Below are 17,256 nucleotides of genomic sequence, written 5' to 3' on the forward strand. Positions count from 1 at the left end.
CGTCTCTCCTCCTCCTCTCTCTCTCTCTCTCTCTCTCTCTCTCTCTCTCTCTCTCACACACACACACACACACACACACTAGTGTAGCCTGTAATTGAATTATATAATTTTATGTGAATGATCACTGGACAGTAGGTTAAAAAATTTAACGTGGTAAATCTGTGCTATATATTTGGCGCTTGCTTCTTAAAATCAGGGTAGGAAACTTAAATTCTGTGCATTTGGTTTGGTTTGCAGTTATGACCACTCAATTCAGGCTTATTTGCCATATGACCGACAATGGATTAAGCAGCGGACACTCCGACATCTACAGAAGCTGGCACATTGAAAGCTAAGTCGGGTAATGATTGCTAGAAGAGTATTTTATAAAAGGAATAGCTATTCAAGTGTGTAATTTGAGACATCTGGGTTTTGCAGCTGGTCTGTGTTTAGTGTTTGTACTGTTTCCCTTTGTGGCTTGGTGCACATATCTTTAAATTAGTCGTCACTTAAAAGCAGCTTTTGTTGCTGCCTAGTTTCTGTACTCTTTGTTTCAATATTCAATTGCTTGTGTTCTCTAATTTTGTACGTCATTGTGTTTTAACATGGGAAATAGATTATTCCTGTTACAATCATAGTATTGTTCCACACTTCCACCCTTAAGCCTGATTGTGTCAAGCCTCTGGTTCCAACAACTTTTCTGTTTATGAGCAACAACGTTGCTCACATACTTGATCCCTCCTCACACAAGTTAGGTTGCGATAATCGAGCCTGGTCATAGCTAAAAGAAAATACCAGCTTCTCTCCACTTTGTGCTCACAAAGAGGAGTTTGAAGCTTGTGAGGAGTTTGAAGCTTGTAAGGCCGAATGCTTTAATTCTCAAACTCTCAAAGACACACGACAACATTTGGACAGAAAACAAGAACACGATACGGGGCAAATTATAACACCAATTTAAATCCTTTTGGCCTACTAACAACAATTAATTGAAACACTCAAACTTTAGGCTAGTTTCTGTTACACAGATCCTACACTACAGTATAATACTATAATTGCAGAAGGTCCAAAACTAACTAATCGCTTCTCCGCCGGACCAATACAAAAATATTGCATTAGAAAGCAGCAAATCGAACAACCTACTCTCCTTAACATAACTGAGATAAGTGAAACCTTTGATGAAATACTAGTATATTTGGCAACAAATATTGGTTAAACAAACAGCCAGGTTCCCTCTTCCAGGAGTAGTAAACCAGCTACCACCTTTGAAATGGTCTACCAAGAAATCCTCTGCCAGAGTAAGACTCTGGCTCAGCTACCTGGATGTCAATTCATGTAGAAATACCAGACATCTGTTTTCTTTCAAGTGAACCATCTGCAGTTCTTTCAAGATTACCACAAGTCTCCAAAGATAATGGATAGATCATTTCATTCTCCTTCTCCTATCCCTGTCTCTTCCTCTATCTCGATCATGGTCATCCCTCTCTCTACTTCCACTCTTGTCCCTGTCCCAATCCCTCCCCCTGTTACCTTCAAAATCATGGGCTCTATCCCTGTCTCTATCCCGCTGTCTTTCCCGGTCTCTATCCAAATCATATTCCCTGTCCCGGTCTCTGCTTGATGACTTCTGTAACGGGCTATCACTTTGGCTTCCACTGCGGTGCCGCTTTCTTGAAGCATCACGGGAATCATCATCCCTTCTGTCCTTCCTCTCGGAAGAAGTCCTCTCTGGAAATCCAAAGGAAGAAGAGTATCAGCACACCTTGAGTGTAACAAACAAATAGGATTTCCAATAATCGCCACAAATTTAAGGTGACACCCCATAAAATCACTCTAAGCTTATTACAACTACTATTAAGACCTATGACAATCTGAACTAGTTCTCATTTGAATGCTCAGAAAGACAACATGACCCAGCACATGTACATAATTCTTCACATATAGATCTTGTCTCCTAAATAAGTTAGCACTTACTACGCCCAGAAGCATCTTCGCTAGAATCAGATAACCCGTACTCCGATTCAAGTCGTTTGCGATGTATTGCAACCTTCCTCTCAATTTCTTCAGGACTTCTAATTCCCCGCTCCTCAAGAGATTCACGATATTCTAACAGAGAAACTTCCAAACGTCTCAACTTTTGCCTACAGCAACACAGTCAGCAAAATCTAAGCACTATTTCACAAGGAACATTGCTTTCTAACAAATCACACTGACAAAGCTTAGAAAGTAAAGGGGCAAAAAATAAAATAGAAAGGTCAAACTAGTATTAAAATACCTCTGTTCTTCACTTAGTCCACTATCAGGCTGTGCTGGAATTCTTACATCAGTTGCAACCTCCATCTCATCAGCTTTACTGGGACCATCACCAGCATTTTCACTTCCAGACGAGTAGCTTAACCCAAGACCCTTGGCACTTCGCTTTTGGTCATCATCACTGTCATCATCCTCTCGTGCCCATTTAGAGGCTGGTAGAACAGGATCACTTTTCTCTTTTGTAGTGAAAGGTTTCAGTTCAGGTTGTGGACTGGTATGGGTCTGGGCCTTTGATAAAGACACTTTCCCTTCAGATTGTATCTCATCCTCTACATAGCGATTCCATCCAGACAGTCCCAATGGATCTGGTTCAATATTCATTTCTTTTCGACTACTAGAATGTCTACCTGAACTTGAATGGTTCTGTCCATATTTCAAGTCATCATCAAGTTCATAGCCCCTCTGTTTTTCTGCCTCTTCCAGACTAAGCAATCGTGCAACCATCATTTCTCGACCACCAACAAGAGACAATCCATTATGTCTGCAGCGTCTTTCTAATTCAGCCATGGGAAGGTTCAACAGCTCCCTCGTAGCTGCTCCTTTTCCCATGGCCAAAGCTGCATCTTGGTTAGTTTTAGCATCACCTGCATCTTCAGAAGTAGTTTTTTTCTCTATATCAGGTGCATCACCACATACAGAGTGGAAGGGTACCACACCAGAGTTCCCAGACCGAAGAAAAGTAGCCCGCAATCCATTGACATAGGCATCTGAAAAAAGAAACCAGTCTGACCACACTTGTAATACTTTCAGAACTCTTTCCTGCAAAATTTAAAGCAAAATACACATCAACATCAAAGAGAATATATGGAAGGGTATAACCACGGCCGGATTAACTATGAAGTAATCTTACCTTAAGGGCCTCAGCAGTGATCCTTCCTGTTATGCCACGATACAAATCATTAAAGCTCTCCATTATGTCTGGTAATGTTGCTTCAAATTTGGTGCGGTATGCAGATGCATTTTTCACTGGAGCACTGCTATTGTGGAGCACATCAGAGACAAGCATGAGTCGAGCAACTTTGGTGGGGATAGGGGTCTCCTTAAGAGTCAAAGATTCCGTCAAAACCTCAACTATCTGCAAAGGATAGACAGCATGAGAATATACACAATTAGAAAAGTTTGATGCACTAGTTTAATGGACCATTGCTTTCATTTGTAAAGTTTCAATGACAAACTGATTAGTCATATTATCAGCAATTACCTCCCCAGCAGCATCAGCATTATCCAATGCAAACCCCATAGCATCCTTTATCTGACTCCTCTCTAATGTTAATGCACGCAACATATCCTCAAACTCATCCCTTTGTGGATCAGTGAGCGTTCGTTCCGACTCTACACGCTACATATAATGAAAATAAAGTTAGACTATGGGAAAGTATCTGAATTAGAATTTTCTGTTTAGGTATGTGACAAGTACCCTGCTTCTCCCTGCAGCATATGTGCTACTAGACTCTTTTTCGTGCTCAGGGCTTCTCAATGCTGGAAGAGAGGGCGGGATCCATCTGGAAGAGATAAATTCAATATTGCAACATTATTATAGTTCTTACACCAACCAAGTAGTAAACTTTATCAAGTCTATAACAATAATTATAGTTCAGAAAGACAAAAAAAGTAAGTTCTTCTTACCTTCCGCTACCAGTAATCATGATAAAAGGTTCAGTTCGCCACCTTTGCAGAGTATCGCCCTGCATTCATGACAGCAACAAAAATATTCAGTCCGAATGAAATGATCATCATACCATGGAAAAATTGGAATTTACTTAGAAAAATCATGTCCATAAACATATAGCAAAGGATTTACCTGAGCAAATGAATAAAGCCTCCAAACATAGTAAGTATGCTCTTTTGATCCAAGTTCAAACAAGAAATGGAAAAGAGGATTCCCTCTGCCCCTTTCCATAATAGCTTGTTCAAATGCACATCCACCATCCAGAACATACAAAGCCATTGTATCAATAACATGGCGAAGGTGATCATCTTCCGGTGGAACAACCGTTATATCAGGGACATTTGGGGTAAGAACCTACTTACAAATAAGACATACAAAGTAAGATTACAAGGATACTAGAGAATAGTCAAACACACCAAAATGAAAGAACAAGTTAACTTACCAGTTCAGAATTCTGACTAGGAACAGAAGTGACAGGTGGGCCTGATGGACCAGACAAAATTACAGTGGCACCCTGTAAGAAGAAGAAAAAAGAAGTACATGTACTTAGTGTTGGGGGTTGAGAAAATGTCAACTCAAAGATGTGATAGATGGCAACCAGCTCAGAACTGATTCATATTCGTGGGACAACGGTTGGTGAAGAAGTTGCATCTTCCTAAGGTGGAAATTTTAGGGTCTATGACACAAAAATCTACAAGTGTGTTCACTACTGATACTATTGATGATTTTTGAGATATAACCCCACATCTAGAGAGGTCCACAGTAGGAAGACACAGAGGGTTAAGGTGGGTTCAACATCTGTTCTATATGATACTAGTAATAGTGGCCCATGGATTCGCCTCAGCACTTAGATTGATACTGAGTACTGAGACGTTAGATCCTTTCTAAGGTATGATCAGTCAGAAAACATCAAACTCAAGAAAATGAATATGCAACACACCTCCTTACTCCTGATGGCCATATGTCCTGGAGGGGGTGCAGGTAACGCTTGTGATGGGAGAGCTACAGACTTTCCCCATCCAATCTTCAACTCGTATTCATATACAACCACCCCTGCACATAAAAATTCTTTTTCATCCTTTTCTATCCTTGCATGTCCATATTGCATATAGATTTATTCAAAAAGCAGATGATATACTATAATAAATTCAGTCAGACGTAAATATAGTAGAGCAATGATAACACAACATCTGGCGGGAAACTGAATAGACAATGGAAATTGAAGTAATCATCTCATTAAAATATGTTTCCTCCATGATTTATATGCTAAAATTCAGTAGCCAAACTCATCAGCCAAACCTTGCATTTCATCCTTTGCTGCCTGTCCATCAGCTCTATTCATGAAAGCTACAAAGCCACAATTCCTTTGACGCCTCCGTTCCTCTTCAGTTCTAGGCCACATTATTTTCACACTGGCAATAGGCCCAAATCTACCAAAGGTTCGTAAAAGAAAATTCTCATCCACCTGGACACATCAACAGAGTATTCATTGACAAAAGTCCTTTATATCATATGCAAAAGACAACATGTTACTACTTTTCAGAAAGATGGACCACACCTTCGGTGAAAGATTTCCAACATATAAATTAGTAGTTTGTGGATCGCCATCATCAAATGATCCCAGAAGTTTTCCACTTGGATCAAATTCATCAGGCATTTCATCAAAACGACTAGAGGCCTGCAAATAGAGTTATCTTAGTGAATATATGATAAAAGATTAGAAAAACAAATGATATACATGATACAGATCTAATGGGTGAAAAATTTAAGGAATACATGATACAGTGATAAAAATAACAACATTCATCTAATTAAATGCACCCTGATGCCCAAAAAAAAAATGTACACACACAAATGTACAATATAAAGATCTAAGGCATATATAGTAGAAAGATATGATAAAGATATTAGAATCGAATTATAAGGAGTGAAAAGATAGAGAATAAATGATACAGTGATAAAAATAACAACATTCATCAAATAAAATGAACTTTCCCTGATGCCAAAAGAGAATGTAAACACATACACACACACACACATATCTGCACGTATTAGTTAAATCTAAAATAAATTCAAACAAATGATACAAAACAAAACAAACAAGATTTCTCGAAAACTGATGAACATATAACCGATCCATGACAACCTGTTACTAAATCAGGGAGCTAGCATTCAAACTATCTTTCATGTGAGATTTAAAACTAGCTCATACCACAGAATTCTCATTCGGCCGCCCATCACGCCAATGTTCACGTTCTTGATTTCGCCTCTCCCTCAATTCCTGTTCTTGCTTCAGCTCCTCCATAAAGTGATCTATGTTTCGAGACTTTCCCTTTTCTTTCTCCTTTGGCTTTTCCTCCTCCCTCTACAATGTGTAATGGACAAAACTGAGAGCCAAAATACCAGGAAATGTACTTTGAAAAACTAGATATGAAGCCATTTCCTCTATCTAGAGACTAACCTTCTTATCAGATTCTTTCCCTTTGGATGCCAAAGGCGGTGGTAAGAAAGATGGCACATACCTGCAGGAGATAATTTAATGACAAACTTGCTTGTTACCGGAGTACTTTTACGTGACAGCAAATGATTATAATATAGAAGAGAAAAGGGAAGTAAGAGATAATGACATTATAGCTTTAGCTTCTTTTTGACTTAAGCCATTGCAAGGAGCTAACTTATAGGACCTGATCAGTCATTTATTTCTGCACTACTTTTCAGCTAAAACCTTGAATGCAATATAAAATTCAAATAACATACTAAACATCATAGAATCCAATAAAAGATTTTGGTCCATGTATTATAAATCTAACGCAACTAAATTTCTACTACACAAAACAAAAGTATCCAACACTAAGCCATAAAGGCCCAAAACTTTGTTTCCGTAGAAACCTCAGTGTAAAAGAACTAAAAATAAGGCATTCCAGAATGCCTCAAGTCAACATTGAAGGAAAACAAGATAAAATTTCATCCATGACTGTCAGCCATAGGTTAATATAATTTGCATTAGTATATACATTATGCTTACAGCCTAGAACTAGATGCTTGCTTAAGATATTGTCGAAATCCTCATTGCATTTTGATGGTTTATGAATGAAAAGTAGCAAGCTCATAAAGCGTTATCAAAAGAGACGAGTAAAAAACAAGATATGTATACAATTTAACTTATGTGTCTGAAATATGTAGTGGAAGACTTGCATACTGTTTATTTCCTAGATTGGAAAGGGAAGAGCATCATATACAAGCTTGAATTTATTTAAATGAGATGAAACATTTCTAATGCCATGAAGTAAATGACAGGAATAATAGCAGTATCCATTTTAAAGGCTCACGAAGACCATGTTGGAGATCAAATTATAAGCAATATAGTTATCCTAGTTATGAAGGGTTATCAAAGAGTATTGCAGCATGGTTAATCAAAAGCATATCTTTACCTACTCCCCTTCTTTGGAACAGATACCCCATCTTTGGACTTTTCACCTGCGATCCCGAATGAATAGAAAGGTCCATACTTTTATTAAAGTGCACCGATAACAATAGAAAGCTAGTTTACTTATCCAGAGAGTGAAAGGCAAAAGCAAAACACAGGGAAGTAGAAGGCAAAGGAGCAGAGAGAGTAACCTTGGGAATCGGTCTTAACCCTTTCATTGGGGTTGATGGTTCCGCCGCGCACAAAAGTCCTAGAGCCTGCCGCATTCTCCCCTTGAAATGATTCCACGAACTCTGCATATAAGCGAGCTGTTTCATCCTCAGCTCTCTGCGAACATGACACAACAAAAGGCTCAGTAATCAATCAATCAAGAATCAAAGGCAAAACACAGAGAGAGCCCTACCTTCTTCTTGGCCTCTTCCTCCTCTCGGTGCTTCTGGAAGGGAGTCTTCTTCCGCGTGATGGAGAAGGAGCTCATTTTGCATAACCTCCTGAAATTGATGCGTCAATCAAACAAAATTTGGGAATTTCAAAACCCGATCTCCTAAGCAAATCTACTTACCGAGTTTGCAGGGCTAACCAAACCCTAGCAGTAGTCGGATTCCGATTCCTTGTCTCTTGTGCTGTGGACGACGACGACTACGATCACAACCCCACCTCACGCCCTAATTCTAAGTTGGGTTTCCACCCGCTAATCTCTACGCTTGCTGTAAAACCAAATTCTATAGTGTCCTGTTGTTTTTTACTCCCCTTTTTATATTTCTCTTTTTCCTTTTGGTTATCTTAATAATAATAATAATAATAATAATAATAATGTTTTCTTTTTTTAAAGAAAAGTGGTATTTTACTATTTGTATTCACATAGATACACTTACAAAATATATATACAGTAGAACCAAAATGACAATCCACCGTCCAATGAAAATCATGAAATAAAGTAATACTATCTTAGTTGTGTTAACTGAATAAAACTTGTTCGATTGAATTTACATTCAGATGTTGAAAATAATTAAATCTAAGGATTGAAAACAAAACATCTATACTCGGACAGTATATTGTTTTCTCATAGTCTGCCATGTTTGCTCTATTGAGGCGGCGAGTTCCTTGTTCGTCAAATGGTTGCAGCCTCCTAGTGGTAGGATGAGACTTAGTGTCACTTGTGATATTTTTCAGTGGCAACATAGTAGAAAAGCTGATAGACATAATAATTTATGGCTCTGCATGAGCATTATCTTTCCGGTATGTCACAAAAATTGTAAACCAAACAGAGTAGCCAATAATTCACTCCTTGCTAAATGGTGTTTGATAGAATAGGTAGTCACTCCTGATACTATTTCATGATATTATTACGTTATGGGGTTTAGGCTTAATGTTCATCCCTTGTCTTCTCCAATTTCAATAATGATTATGATGTGAGAGCTTCCAATTTAGCCTTTATTTATAAAAAAAACAAAAAAACAAAAAACAAAAACAACAACAACTCACTCTTCGAATGTTCTTGTTTCAGAGTGCCTTGCCCTTAAAGACGGTCTTTTAGCTGCCAAGCGCTTCAACCACAAGAATCTGCTAGTTGAAGGAGACTCGTTGGTGATCAACAGTCTTCGGGATCCCGCCAACGCTCCCTAGAAGATCAAGCCAATTCTCCGTAATATCTTACATCTTGCTCACTGGTTGAAAATATCTCCTTCACCCATATCTTTCGTGAAGCAAACTTTATGACGGATGCTCTAGCAAATACGGGTCATGCTCTTCAGTGCCCGAAGATTTGGGTTGGCAATTACCCTCCCCAAGCTTTCAGTGCTTTTCAGTTAGATTCTTCTCAAACTGGTTGCCCTAGGGGTTTTTCGTTGTAATTTTCCTTTTCTTCTCAAAAAAAAAAAAAACAACAACAACAACAACTCTACACGGACAATTGAATTTTATAACCAATGAAATCCTTAACATTAACAAAAGGTGTTTAGACCGTAGTTCCCAACCTACCAAGTCTTAATGTAAATCTTTTAAGATTTGTATAATATACATAAAGAAGCGTTGTGAAATGAGTGAGATTATGCGATACAAAGGTCACATAAAGGTTTTTTATCAGATAAGCAATTCAAATGCTAGCAATATACAGCTAGTATATGATGAGTCAAGCTTACAATTTTCTACTTACGAAAGAGAGTATGCACTAGACCAAACAATATTGGGTAATAGCTAGATCGGTGCTTGAACATAAAAAATCATATTAAAATATTTTCATTAAGCATTTTGCATTGCTATGAATACCTTTCCTAATATTACAGAAAGTTAATGTGATTAATAACGAGCACATAGATGCAATCCAAGTCAAGCAACAATATCACAGCATAATCCGAAGAACACCTTGTTTAGATCCAAATCTTTCCGGTATCAACCTAGAACAACCCTTTGGACTGCCCTTCTATATATGTTTGTGAAATATAGGATGATTTGTGTCTATGTAAATGGTATTTAGTTGGCTATCTACCATCAACTCTGCTTACAAGGGAAACCAATTCAATGTTCTCAGCTTCTGGAGTTTCAATTTCAGTATCCTCTTTTGTACTTAAGATTTCAGTCGGAAGAATGGAAGAATTGGGATCAACTCTAGGTATCAAAAATAGCAGACACAGTGGAGTTAATCTCAAAACATTCCTAATCAGAATAGCAAGCCAAAGATTATCGAATTGTGTTCGTGTCACCTTCAATACATGCAGCAGGGCGCCTCCTCCCCAAGTCGCTGACAGAAGTCCAACATTGTCAATTGACATCAACAATGCAAAAAACGTTCCTTCAATTCCTGGGGGACACAGCTTTGAGCTGAGCACCAGAAGAGGCATCCATTTGAGCCTTGAAGTCATTTGCGATACGCTTTCATCAATCACAACAAAGAAATAATCGGGTATACCAAATCTCAAATTCAACCGTAAGACCAGCATCAAATCTAGCATTCCTGATAAACCATAGAGCAACTGAGTCCAGAAGAGCAAGTCCCGAAAAGGATGATCCTTTAGCACATACTGATAGAGTACTGCCCCCAAAATGGAACCAACTGAACCTATAGAGAATATATATCCCACGCTCTCCTGCATAAAAGATGTAAATATATTAAGTTTTACTCATATTGATTGCAAAGAGTGAGCTGAATCAATACCTGAGAGAATGATGGACCTCCCTTTGAGTCTGTATACCAGTAGAACATTCCATCAAGGATGTTCAAGCTTAATGCAAGTGATGAGTACATGTATAAGCATGGTCTCCATACATCAGGGCATTTCAATGTGGTCCACATAGACTTACCAGCATCAATAAACTTCTGATTGACCTGTGCCCAACAGGCAATATTAGACCATGATCATTACAAAAACCAAGAACCAAAAGATTATGAAACTACCTGCGTGTACGCGAAATTGGGAGAATGAGGTTCCCTAATCAGAGTTCCAATTAAAAATACAAGTCCAGATGGGATTGCCAACAAGCCATACACCCCCTGCCATAAAAATGATTACTTTTGCTAACTTGAGTAAGGGAAAACAAAAACAAGTTAATGCTTTGATCAGCTACAACTGAAAGGAAAGAAGCTAACCTTTGGGCCTATAAGATGCACAAATATACCACTAATAGAGAATCCCAACAGTGCTCCAATGGATGAGCTCAAGGCACACAGGCTTTGCAAATCGGCTGCAAGTGAATGATGGGTAATACTGTTCTGTGCGACACAAGCATCTATGGTGACATCAGCTACAGCTACTCCAGCACTTTCAACTGTCAATGCCAAGATGGCAAGTGCAATATGCAGCTTTTCATGGAATGATAAAACAAGCATAGCGATCACGCCAATGGAACCTAATATGAACAAGTCAATAACTGGCTAATTAGTAAACAGAGTCAGCAAGACATTAATTCATAGAAGACATTACAGTAGTTGGTTCACAAAATCAAGTTTATGGCATTCGAGGAAGTAATGACCTGCTAGAATGAAATAAGGGCGTCTTCGATAGCCAAAAAGAGGGAGAACATCGGTGAGGAGACCCCAGAGAGGCTTGACAAGCCATGGAATAGAAGTAATTCCTTGATAAAACTGAGCTTGAGAAGGCTGCACCTTTAGAACATCCTTCATGTAATATTCTGTGCCCACCCGATACAGAGCTCCACCGAATCCTTGGCTTATTCCATAAACAACAACAACCCCTAATGCAAAGCTCCAATGCATTTCCCTGCACAGCATTCTGAACCATTGAATTGGACTTGGACCCTCACAACACCTCCTTTTAGTTTCATTTTCAATTCCACCCTCTTCCTCCTCCACCATGACTCACTACCCGATTTGGATTCTCAAGATCGACAGATCTCAAACAACTTCAACTTGTCTGGGCCTGGCTGGTATATGGTAGCTAGCTCACAAAGAAGAGAGAAGTTGACTCTGACTGGTTTCACTTGTACAGTGTTACCGGTTGGTTCTGTCTTACTTTTAATCCTGTAACAACTATTTGCTTCTTCCTTTGATCCTTGAGCGAAACAGTAGAAACAAGGCCAAGGGTTTTGCTTTGTGAAAGTCATCGCACGCCTACCACCACCAACGACAGTACGACACCAACCACATTTAATTTTTTAAATTTTTTCATATGCATACAGCGTAGAATACGTTTTGCGGAGTTTTTGTTTTTTTGTTTTAGACAGGAGTTTACGAAGCTTTCACTTTTCACAAGGACAATTCCGAATCACAATGCTAATCGTAGCTTGTAAATTGTCTGGATGTCAAAGAAAAACACTAGTGTCTGATGTCGCACCGTGCAATGCCCTATCTCCATATCTCACGAATAGACTTGATTGTAATTTATTTGATCTTTACCTTAGCAAGAGAAGCCTTGTTTGTTGTCCGAAAAAAAAGAGAGAGAGAAGCCTTGTTTGTTTCACATTTTCATACAAACTAAGTAGAAGGACAATTGAGGATTAAGGTTACAACAGTCGAGGAATAAATGATAGACATTGGGAAAAATTAGTTCCAAATCTGTACATGACTGACCTGCAGTCAAAAGAATGCTGCGCAATAATCTAGTAAAGAGAACAAAGCACCTGACATATAGAAGAGAAAGAGTTCCACCAATTCCTTAATATCTCTCAAAACCATTCACAAGATACCCATCAACAAGTCATTAACAGAAGTACTGCAGTTGGTATTTATGTATTTCAGCTTCAATCCTCATCTTCAGAAATCTGCAATTTTGTTTATGACTTCCTCTAGCCCAAAAGGATCGCATTCCTGAAAAAGTTTCTTCAGCAGTGGTAATCATCATTTCACTATCTCCTTCCTTGAAGGGATATACCAGAACACCATTTCTAGTTCGGCCAACTGCTAGTTACGATCATTCTAAACATTCTCTTTAGCAGCAACCAGCTAACCTGTGAAAAGCCTCCTTCCGTGTGGAAACTGGCAAGCAACTTGAATCTTCTTTTGCTTTATAGTAAAGCGTTTTGTGCACGTAAAACATCATATAGCACTGTGAAGCTCTTACAACCCTCTCATCAACCTCATTAATCCAAGCATTGTCACATTTATACCATTGATCTTTTATGCGTAAATATGTCAAATAATGGCCAGAGTCTAGTGTCCCAGAATGAGTAATAACTGCAAAAATCTCATATTCTGAAGAAATATCAGAATCATCACCCTCAAAGGCAAAGATTCTATTCCCAAATCTATTTCTGACAATTGAAGAGGACAGATATGGAGTCATGTCTAAGGAGAAAGGAAAATGCATATAGCTATCAATTTTCCTCATCATCTTTCTCACCAGGGAGTGCTCGAATCGTTTTATATGCAAACACAACACCAAAGGGAGCTTTCTAATAGACAGTTGCTTTGATGAGTCTCGCAGTTCTTGACAGTTTTGACAGTACAGTTTCTGGTCCGTTCCCAACTTCTCTGGTTTTGTGAACAAGTCTAAACAACCTAGAAGAGTAGACGTACTGCTGTTGTCATTTCGTTTGACAGGCTTATTAGAGCAATGATTTGTGTCCAAGTCGAGCGATATGTCCAAACAAGGGTCGTAAGTTGTTGAAGTGAATCCACAAGTCATACAAGTGACATCTGATCTCAATTGTCCAGAGAACACCCTATGAGCAATACACTGGCAATCACCACTATCTGTGAAATAAAGGATAACTTCATGAGTAAACGATAGCTATATATCAATGCAAAAACCAAAATTGCACGTGCATCTATCATGTAAAGTTTACAATGCACCGTGATCCTTTACTACAAATGCGTCCCATCACGTTGAGAATCTTCAAATTTTACCATTCTTCTTACCAGGTTGACATACACTTCCAGGTATAATCTCTCTCTTGCAAAACGTAACAACCAATAGCATCCCTATATTGAGGGACTTTATGCATATATGAGATCTCAATGAGTAACTAATTACCTCTAGTTTGGTTCCTTGCTTTGCTTTCTCTCTCATGGATCCCATCTAACACTGAAATGAAAAACTCATGAGCATCCTGCTGCTCATAACTTGCCAGATTTTCTGAATGCTGCCACCAACTTGAGGTAAAGGATAATTCAATCAGTTCATAGGTAAGTCCATTTAACACTTCAACGAAGAGAACTTTACATCCAAGAATCAAAAGGGTATCTAGCATCATTTTGCCTATAAAGATTGGCAGCAAATAACAAGAGGGTGCAATCATCCCCAGCAATGCCAAGTGACTTCTTCCAACTAGATGTCCATGAAGCCTTTGATTCAAGCATATAAAGATTTATGATTCTATTGAGAGTCTCTCTTGAAGCATACTAGATACATCAATACAACTTAACAAAACATCATTTCCGCTTGCTAAGACAGCAGTATGACACTCTATACTGTTATCAAAGCAACTTCAAATATCTTTCAGAGACTGAAACTCAAAATGAAGTAGCCGAAAACAGATGTGTACTGAATATAAATAATTCATTAAATCACAAAATCTCAGCAAGCTATATAACTTGGCAAGATAAATAGCAAAGGTATAAAGCAATGTCAGACCTGTAAAGAAATTGAGCTGGGCTATAAGGAGTGCGATCACCACCAGCCGAGTAGACAGCGGAGAAAATACCATCAAGTTCACAAGGCAAACAGAGGTGGTTGGCAGATCTCTTCCTGCATGTTCTGCGGTTATGCCGATCACTCAAGAAGTAATTTCTCATGGGAGGAGCATGCAACAGTGCTTGCAACACAGAATTCATGAAACAGGTATTCCCCAAGTTATTCAATCCCCTCAAACCTAATGGATAACATGATTTAGCCCTGTGATCTCTCATCAGAGCCAGCTGTCCTGATTTGTTCAAATCAGCCAGTTGTATCCTCTTCCTCTCACACAGTCTCTCCCCTATACTATGTGCACTGTTTGTGCTACAACTCAAGTCCAACATGTGTTTAGACATGACAGTCTTATCAAAATCAGGATCATAGACCTGATCAGAGCAGGCACAGCAATAAAGCTCGGCCCTTTCAATGTCCACCGCTAAATCATGGCCAATCTGAGACTGGGTGTGCAAAAGGGTGTGACTTGAGCATGAGATTGAAGAGCAAATCAGACAGAAATAGAGTCTACCTTGATACCCATTACAGAAACTGCATCTGGATATCTTCGTGCCCGGATTCTCAACACTGGTGCGTCCATTTGGGGTGGTCTTGAGGCACTTTTGGAGTGATTTATACCCACTCAACCCATGTTTGAGCTTGTAAGCTGAAAGGTGCTTGCAGGGTCTTGGGTTTGTGTATGAAGGTTTTCTTGTCGACATCTTGCTGCTACAGATTAAGACAAGAATCTCTGATTTGTTACTAGTATAAGTACTGACACAGTAAGATCCAATTTCCCACCAAAAAGATGCACTATGTGCTTGGATCTACTTGGTTGCTGTTCAACGTCCGGCACAGATGAAAAGGTCTAAGACTCTGAGCTCTATTAGGAAGGGATGAACCGATGAACTATCAAGGAGGTGCTTTCTTTTAAGTTTAACAAGAGGAAGCATAAATTATGATTTCTATACCGACTCATACAGTAACCCTTTTTTTTTTAGAAGACTCATACAGTAACCCAGGAGAACAAAAAGTCCAATACTCCAAGACTTCTACCAATTCCAACCCTCCATTATTATTTTTTTTTTTTACTTTTTTCTTTTTCAAGTGAAGACTTGGCAAGTCCATGCCCTGGAGTCTGGAATACGTTTTTGATCCACCTTTGAAACTACGTGACAGGTATATTTTTGATTCACCTTTGAGTCAGTATTCCCAATTCAGACTGTATTATATCGTTATTAGTTGCACATTACGCATAATTCTGGTACAATTTAGTCTTGGCTGCATTCATCCCATAATGTACAGACTTATTGGTCGATCCAGCTATCATTGTGCCCTGATCGCAACATTCTCTAATACATAGGAGGGTAGATAGAAGAAGTGCATCAATGTCCCATGGAGCTTTAACAAAGAAGCCTTGCAATTTATCTTGTATTAGTGATCTATGGCCAGTCTTGTTCATCACTACTTGATTAAGAAATTCAAGTTGATGAAAAGAACTACTTTTAAGTCTACTTGTTTTGTTTTCATAGTTGGATGTATATCTAAGTTCATTTGGTCCACTGATGCTCTGCCAATGTCCTCGTTGTAGACAAGTCTTTTGAAGGCATGAGAAGATGGGGGAAGAGAGGAGATTGCAGTACAGGCATTTGAAAAGCTCAGAAGACTACATACATGCGGCTATGCCTAGATCCAATGATCCATCAACCAGTCGCAACACTAGGAACAGCCAGAGCCCCAAGGCTCAAACTGGGCTAGTAAATTATACCAAAAACGAAAGGGTCTGAACTGTAGAGATGAGCATACAGCAACAGAACATAGACACGCCCAAACCAGATATCAAAGGTACAAGTAACAATATTACACATTTCAGTAACAACAGAAGGGTATTGATTAGAATACACAAAAGGAAATAGAATTCATCCACTTATAAGCATAGTAAACATCCAAGATCTCATGGTTGGAGCCAGAAGCAAAAGGCCCTTATTGGGATTGAAATTAAACTTAATTGGATTCAAGAAACAACACGACCAACAACAGGGTACTTAGCTACGAACTTGTTCTCCCAGTCGGTGAGGACGCCGATCTCCTTGTCGGAGAGGCCCTGGAGGTCGGCGGTGATGTCTTCTTCGTTCTTGGTCGATCCAGCTATCATCGTGCCCTGATCGGAGGCTAGATAGAAGGGCTTCAAATCTTCTGTGCCCAAAACTCTGTCCCTCTCCCTGCTTTCCTATAAAAATTTAACATTTGGCAATTAATCTTGACACCTGGCCATTTCATCATCCAGCACTTTGACACCGTTAGTTAGCCTTCCGTTTGTTTTTCAGACTTCATTGTTTTACGCCTTGCCTCTAACAAGTTTCCATAACCAAATAAAGAGAAATTTTAAATACACACCCTTAATATCTTAGGGGGGGTATATTGTATATGGAATTAGTGGAAGTTTTAAAGAAGTCTATGGAATTTGAAAGTCTAGGTGTATTCAATACAGATTTTTAAAAGTCCATCAAAGTCTGGGTGTATTCAACTAGATTTTAAAAAATCATTATGAATTCCACCAAAATTCAGGGGTATTCAATTAAGACTTTTTAAAATGAATAGAAGTTTAGATGTATTCAAAATATCATTCATACTTATGGAATTAATAACTCATGGATAATTGTGGACTTTGTAGTGTAAATTACACACACCAAACTCCAATATTTTTCCATCCACTAGAGCAAATATTTGGAAAAGTCTATGACAGACTTTCTCTTTACATGTGAATATGTTGATCCTACAATACATCATCTTTTTTTTTTATTTTT

The 17,256-nt window shown here is 38.7% G+C and overlaps 4 protein-coding genes across 5 annotated transcripts in view; 1 reads left to right on the top strand and 3 right to left on the bottom strand.

The window, feature by feature from the left end:
* LOC101302424 (enhancer of rudimentary homolog) overlaps nt 1-985 on the top strand; it is a 2,435-nt gene extending 1,450 nt beyond the window's left edge. For both annotated transcript variants that reach the window (XM_004291924.1, XM_004291925.1), the window contains exon 4: nt 238-985. In XM_004291924.1, the coding sequence (XP_004291972.1) occupies nt 238-328 (91 nt within the window). In that variant the 3' untranslated portion in view covers nt 329-985. The remainder of the gene's footprint in view (nt 1-237) is intronic.
* On the bottom strand, nt 889-8,111 carry LOC101301841 (U2 snRNP-associated SURP motif-containing protein-like). Its single transcript, XM_004291922.1, has 19 exons — nt 7,948-8,111; nt 7,789-7,876; nt 7,577-7,712; nt 7,390-7,435; nt 6,420-6,480; nt 6,171-6,323; nt 5,517-5,636; nt 5,258-5,423; nt 4,899-5,011; nt 4,401-4,472; nt 4,091-4,312; nt 3,916-3,974; nt 3,707-3,791; nt 3,491-3,628; nt 3,140-3,364; nt 2,252-3,048; nt 1,947-2,117; nt 1,809; nt 889-1,702 (listed from the first exon to the last, which is right to left on the bottom strand). Exons 2-19 carry the CDS (start codon nt 7,861-7,863, stop codon nt 1,400-1,402), a joined length of 2,943 nt encoding a protein of 980 aa, XP_004291970.1. The 5' UTR covers nt 7,864-7,876; nt 7,948-8,111; the 3' UTR covers nt 889-1,399.
* A 1,461-nt stretch (nt 8,112-9,572) lies between these two features.
* On the bottom strand, nt 9,573-11,792 carry LOC101302902 (probable folate-biopterin transporter 2-like). The gene is made up of 5 exons (XM_004291926.1): nt 11,355-11,792; nt 10,972-11,231; nt 10,780-10,875; nt 10,540-10,710; nt 9,573-10,471 (listed from the first exon to the last, which is right to left on the bottom strand). The coding sequence occupies exons 1-5, from the start codon at nt 11,695-11,697 to the stop codon at nt 9,866-9,868; spliced, it is 1,476 nt and encodes a 491-aa protein (XP_004291974.1). The 5' UTR covers nt 11,698-11,792; the 3' UTR covers nt 9,573-9,865.
* Nucleotides 11,793-12,295: 503 nt separating this feature from the next.
* LOC101303189 (ubiquitin carboxyl-terminal hydrolase 22-like) lies at nt 12,296-15,242 on the bottom strand. Its single transcript, XM_004291927.1, has 3 exons — nt 14,414-15,242; nt 13,814-13,932; nt 12,296-13,533 (listed from the first exon to the last, which is right to left on the bottom strand). The coding sequence occupies exons 1-3, from the start codon at nt 15,169-15,171 to the stop codon at nt 12,770-12,772; spliced, it is 1,641 nt and encodes a 546-aa protein (XP_004291975.1). The 5' UTR covers nt 15,172-15,242; the 3' UTR covers nt 12,296-12,769.
* Nucleotides 15,243-17,256: the final 2,014 nt, after the last annotated feature.

This window comes from Fragaria vesca, linkage group LG2 (genome assembly GCF_000184155.1).
Source record: "Fragaria vesca subsp. vesca linkage group LG2, FraVesHawaii_1.0, whole genome shotgun sequence".
NCBI classification, from domain to species: Eukaryota; Viridiplantae; Streptophyta; class Magnoliopsida; order Rosales; family Rosaceae; genus Fragaria; species Fragaria vesca.

What these genes read in the sequence shown, in the direction of transcription:
- LOC101301841 (XM_004291922.1), bottom strand. Translation starts at nt 7,863, where the DNA reads ATGAGCTCCTTCTCCATCACGCGGAAGAAGACTCCCTTCCAGAAGCAC. An exon ending in AGCAAAGGATGAAATGCAAG is followed by an intron (nt 5,012 to 5,257) that starts GTTTGGCTGATG and finishes TTTTATGTGCAG; the next exon opens with GGGTGGTTGTATATGAATAC. An exon ending in TGGCCATCAGGAGTAAGGAG is followed by an intron (nt 4,473 to 4,898) that starts GTGTGTTGCATA and finishes TTCTTCTTACAG; the next exon opens with GGTGCCACTGTAATTTTGTC.
- LOC101302902 (XM_004291926.1), bottom strand. Translation starts at nt 11,697, where the DNA reads ATGGTGGAGGAGGAAGAGGGTGGAATTGAAAATGAAACTAAAAGGAGG. An exon ending in CCCTTATTTCATTCTAGCAG is followed by an intron (nt 11,232 to 11,354) that starts GTCATTACTTCC and finishes TGTTCATATTAG; the next exon opens with GTTCCATTGGCGTGATCGCT. An exon ending in GAGGTCCATCATTCTCTCAG is followed by an intron (nt 10,472 to 10,539) that starts GTATTGATTCAG and finishes TCTTTTATGCAG; the next exon opens with GAGAGCGTGGGATATATATT.
- LOC101303189 (XM_004291927.1), bottom strand. Translation starts at nt 15,171, where the DNA reads ATGTCGACAAGAAAACCTTCATACACAAACCCAAGACCCTGCAAGCAC. An exon ending in CCAGCTCAATTTCTTTACAG is followed by an intron (nt 13,933 to 14,413) that starts GTCTGACATTGC and finishes CTTTACCTCAAG; the next exon opens with TTGGTGGCAGCATTCAGAAA. An exon ending in AGCAAGGAACCAAACTAGAG is followed by an intron (nt 13,534 to 13,813) that starts GTAATTAGTTAC and finishes TTTATTTCACAG; the next exon opens with ATAGTGGTGATTGCCAGTGT.